This window comes from Cebus imitator, unplaced genomic scaffold (assembly GCF_001604975.1).
Source record: "Cebus imitator isolate Cc_AM_T3 unplaced genomic scaffold, Cebus_imitator-1.0 Scaffold62, whole genome shotgun sequence".
Lineage (NCBI taxonomy): Eukaryota > Metazoa > Chordata > Mammalia > Primates > Cebidae > Cebus > Cebus imitator.
In genome coordinates, this window is record NW_016107377.1 from 5,875,047 (window position 1) to 5,879,678 (window position 4,632).

The 4,632-nt window shown below is 45.3% G+C and overlaps 2 protein-coding genes across 7 annotated transcripts in view; one reads left to right on the plus strand and one right to left on the minus strand.

The window, feature by feature from the left end:
• The window catches only part of LOC108305320 (40S ribosomal protein S18-like), a 7,855-nt gene extending 6,454 nt beyond the window's left edge, over positions 1-1,401 (plus strand). Inside the window, exon 2 of the mRNA XM_037739094.1 lies at positions 843-1,401. Coding sequence (XP_037595022.1) covers positions 843-1,344 — 502 coding nt within the window. The 3' untranslated portion in view covers positions 1,345-1,401. The remainder of the gene's footprint in view (positions 1-842) is intronic.
• Positions 1-4,632, minus strand: part of FARP1 (FERM, ARH/RhoGEF and pleckstrin domain protein 1) — a 330,763-nt gene that overhangs the window by 311,793 nt on the left and 14,338 nt on the right. The window lies entirely within an intron of this gene.

Below are 4,632 nucleotides of genomic sequence, written 5' to 3' on the forward strand. Positions count from 1 at the left end.
AAAAAAAAAAACAATTAGTCAGGTGTGGTGGTATGCACCTATAATCCCAGCTACTCAGGAGGCTGCGGCAGGAGGATCGCTTGAACTCAGGAGGTGGAGGTTGCAATAAGCCAAGATTACACCACTGCACTCCAGCCTAGGCTACAGAGCAAGACTCAAAATTTTTTCTTAAAAAAATACGGCAAACATGACAAAAGCAATCTGTGTGTGCCGGAGCGGTAGTCGTTAACAACAGGTGTCTGCGTGTATGTATTCTGACTACTTTTCTTGACTTTCAATGTTTCTACAATGACCCTATTTATTTTCGAAATTAACAAAAAGAAAAAAAAGCTTTTGAAGAAACGAGATTATTTAAAAAAAATTTTTTAAAGCCTCAGTGAAACACAGCCCATTGCTACGTGAAATACATTGGGCTATCTTTACAATCTGTGGACAGCTGGTCTACACAAGTCATCCTAGAGCAATGCAGAGAAAGGGGACAGCCACTGCCCAGCGCCAGGCAGGGGCTGAGGCCCCACCATCACGCCTACAGCACACACCTGCCAGAGTGCTGCATATGCACTCACAGGAGGCTTAACTTCTCAGCTCCTTGATGAAGTGACTTCAATTTAAAAATAGAACTCCTTCTTCCCTCACCGCCATTACCAAGCTCCAAACGAACGGTTTCCTGGCACAGTGATGGTCCCAGGCTTTCACTGGACCTGGGCTTTGGTTTCTCAAAGGTGAAATGCTGCAAGCAGCCTCTGGTACCAACAACTGTGTATCAGACAGATCAGTATATTCAAAGGTGATGCTAAAGTACATCTTTAAGACCATGACTCACCTCCAAAAATGTCTTGAAGGGCTTCCACAGGAGGCTTACACGCCGCCGCTTGTGCTGCTGCCACATCTCTAGTGATCCCTGAAAAGTTCCAGCATATTTTGCAAGTACTCAACATCAACATCGATGGGTGGCGGAAAACAGCCTTTGCCATCACTGCCACTAAGCGTGTGGGCCGAAAATATGCTCATGTGGTGTTAAGGAAAGCAGACACTGACCTCACCAAGAGGGCAGCAGAACTCACTGAGGATGAGGTGGAACGTGTGATCACCATTATGCAGAATCCACGCCAATATAAGATCCCAGACTGGTTCTTAAACAGACAGAAGGATGGAAAGGATGGAAAATATAGCCAGGTCCTAGCCAATGGTCTGGACAACGAGCTCCGTGAAGACCTGGAGCGACTGAAGAAGATTCGCGCCCATAGAGGGCTTCACCACTTCTGGGGCCTTTGTGTCCGCGGCCAGCACACAAAGACCACTGGCCACCGTGGCCGCACCATGGGTGTATCCAAGAAGAAATAAGTCTGTAGGACTTGTCTGTTAATAAATAGTTTATATACCGAAAAAAAAAAAAAAAAAGTCTTGAAGGAAAACTACATCGCACTACAATGCCGAAAATGATGATGAAATTGTCTGGTGATTGACTGGATTTTCATCCTCCCACTCCACAGCTGCTCACTACTTAGCACTAGGGTGAGACCAGTGAGGCACTCACCTTGGGTGCAAAATTTAAAGGGGGTGCCAGACACTCCATAATTTTAAGATAGTCATGTGTAATGAATATTTTTTAAAATCATAGGTAGGCCAGGCACGGTGACTGATGCCTGTAGTCCCAGCACTTTGGGAGGCCGAGGCGGGCGGATCACCTGAGGTCTGGAGTTCCAGACCAGCCTGACCAACATGGAGAAACCCCATTTCTACTAAAAATACAAAATTTGCCAGGCATGGTGGCGCATGCCTGTAATCCCAGCTACTCAGGAGGCTGAGACAGGAGAATCGCTTGAACCTGGAGGTGGAGGTTAAGGTGAGCTGAGATCGCACCATTGCACTCCAGCCTGGGCAACAAGAGCAAGACTCTGTCCCAAAAAAAAAAAAAAAAAAAAAAAAAAAAAAAAAAAAAAACAAAAAAAAAAAAAAAAAAAAAAAATCCACAATGAACAAAGCAATAAAATGTTCAGTAAAGATTGGGTCTGACCCTGATCTTGGGTATCTCTTGTTACCCTCATCTGGCATACTCAGGGACACCTGTACCACAAGAAGGCCCCAAACTGTGCCTCCGAGAAGAACGTGGACTCTGGGAAAACCTGATTTCGCTTATTAGCTGTGTGACATTGGGCATAATACCATATAGTCAAAGCCTCAGCTTCCTCTCCTGTCAAATGAATAACTTCCTCACCTGTCAAATGAATACCTTCCTCACCGAAGGGTCGAGTAAAAATCTCTGCAACACGCTGAGCACAGTGCCTAGCAGGATAGCAGCACAAAACCAGCCACGGGAATAGCACCCCATCAAGTAGCATGCTTCCGGGGGTGGGCCAGAAAGCGTTTCCTACACGCTCTTTGCCACGCCAGTTCACACGGTAGACTTCCAAGCAGTTTTCAGGAAACGGGTTTTGACAGATCACTGGGATTTTCTACCTTGAAGACAGACTTTTCTCATTCTTTCTCCTCAATTTTTAGAACCGATGAATCTTCCTGGCCCAAAATTATGCCAGGGAAAGCAAGGAACGGAGCTAGGACAATGCCCCTCCTGCTAGCTCCTCCAGGTGAACAGGCGGGTGCGGCCACAAACGGCATGACACAGACGGAAGAGAAAACCATCTCTGCCTCCCTCAGAATTTTCTTTCCTAACAGTGAAGCATGCCATTTTTTAAGTCGAGAGAATCAAACCACCAGACAGTCTCTTAGCCCCTGCAGTCCTGGCTAAATTACCTATAATCCTGAGAAAAGCAGCTGTTCCCTGTCCCTGGTCCCCGGTCACCTGCCAAAGGCTCTGGGCCTGACCTCAAACTCACACTTTGGGGTTTATTTGTGTGACTTTGGAGTTACTATTCTCATATGGTGCCTAGAGCCTCAGTTCATACCAATGCATTACTCTACCTCCAAAACCAAAGCATCCCACTCACCTGGACAACCTTGAACTTCTGAACTACAGGTACACTCCTCGGAATAACCATCTCCCCTAGAAGACCACCTCTCACTCAAGTGTCATGCACACCTGTCTTCCTTTGTTATGTGCCTGTGACACACTGGAATAAGAAAATGACCTGGGAGTAAACAGTTTCAGTAGTAGGGCAGGGACAGAGCTGCAATGCATGTTCTGCAGCCAAAGTATGTCTCCCGTGCCTTTTTACATGTGTCGCAGGCTTAGCTTAATCCACAGGGGAAAAAAATTTAAGGTTTTCCTTTTCATGCACTCTGAAAAAAATAGTTTACTCTTCTCCTTGAAAGTAACATGGCTTGGCAATTACAAAAGCAATAAAAATTCATGGGAACAATACAGAAAAGTTCAAAGTGGAAAATAAAAACCACCTCCATTAATCTCATGCAAAGAAAATCATAAGTGACAGCCTTTTCTCAGTGCACGTAAGTATACGTCATGCACAGAATTTTAAGCAAACATGCTCACCTTTTAAGCCGCAAACTAACAGTATAATCACAAAAGAAGTGGTAAGTCACCCCCAGCCATAGGAGGGTCAAGGAAGAGAAGTAACTCAGAACCTCAACCTGCAGAAGGCCAAGGGAGGCTACATTTTACAAACAAATGTACAGAAATGATTTGTGATAAAGTTTACTGCTTAAGAGTTCATCTTCAACAACTATTTATTGAGCACCTACTATGTTCCTGGCACTTTGCCAGGCATCAGGAATGCAGATGTGTAAAATACTTAAGTAGAAGTTGTTCTAAGTGACAAAAAACTTCCTGAGCTTCTACCTCTGCTGTGCCAATTATAAGCTGTGTGACCTTAGGCAACACACTTAACCTCTCTGAGCCTCCATTTCCCTCTTATGTAAAATGAGAATAAAAATCAGGGTGGTTGGGCTGTTAGATGTCAGCCTAGGACTTGAAATGTTCAATAAATGTTAGTGCTCAGATGAGCAAATTAAGTGGGGAAGCGAGTGAACACGCCAGTAAAAGTATGGAGGGTCCAAGGTGACACCCAGGAGGAGATGTTAGCCTTAGGGAAGGCTTCTCAAAGGAGGTAGGCAGGGACCGGGTGAATGTCAGAGCAGAGAGGGACTTGGTGGAAGGCCGGGGCAGTGGCAGATGGGAAGAGGAGGCCTGTGGCTTGTTGTCGGAAGGTCACCTAGACAGCATGGGGGCGGGGGCTGATGGGGGAAGAGGGAAGTACAGGAGGCTGGGAAAGAAAATGGGGCAAAAACACCAGGTTTCTTCCAGCCACACTCATCAATTCCAGCAAAACAGTAACATGATCCCACACAATGATCACTTCAAAACCAAAACTTTTCTTGACTACTCCAGTCAATTCAAAGGGTGCTGATTCATGCATTCTAAAACTACTTTCACAAGTGAGCATTCTCTAAAACCTCTATGAAGCGACGGTGATGCAGTGCGGTGGTCCTTCACGTCCACTCTGCAGACATGCTAAACTCATCAATAATGTCTCTCGACCTCCTTCCAGCACAGCCCAGCAGACCTCAAATTACATACTTCTTTGGGTATTATTGAAGACTAGATGAGGAATTTTGTTTTTGCTAATTCAGGGACTAACTTTCCCCTTTCAGGAAAGGAAAATATAAATAAAAACATATATAGATTCTGGCCGGGCACGGTAGTTCATGCCTGTA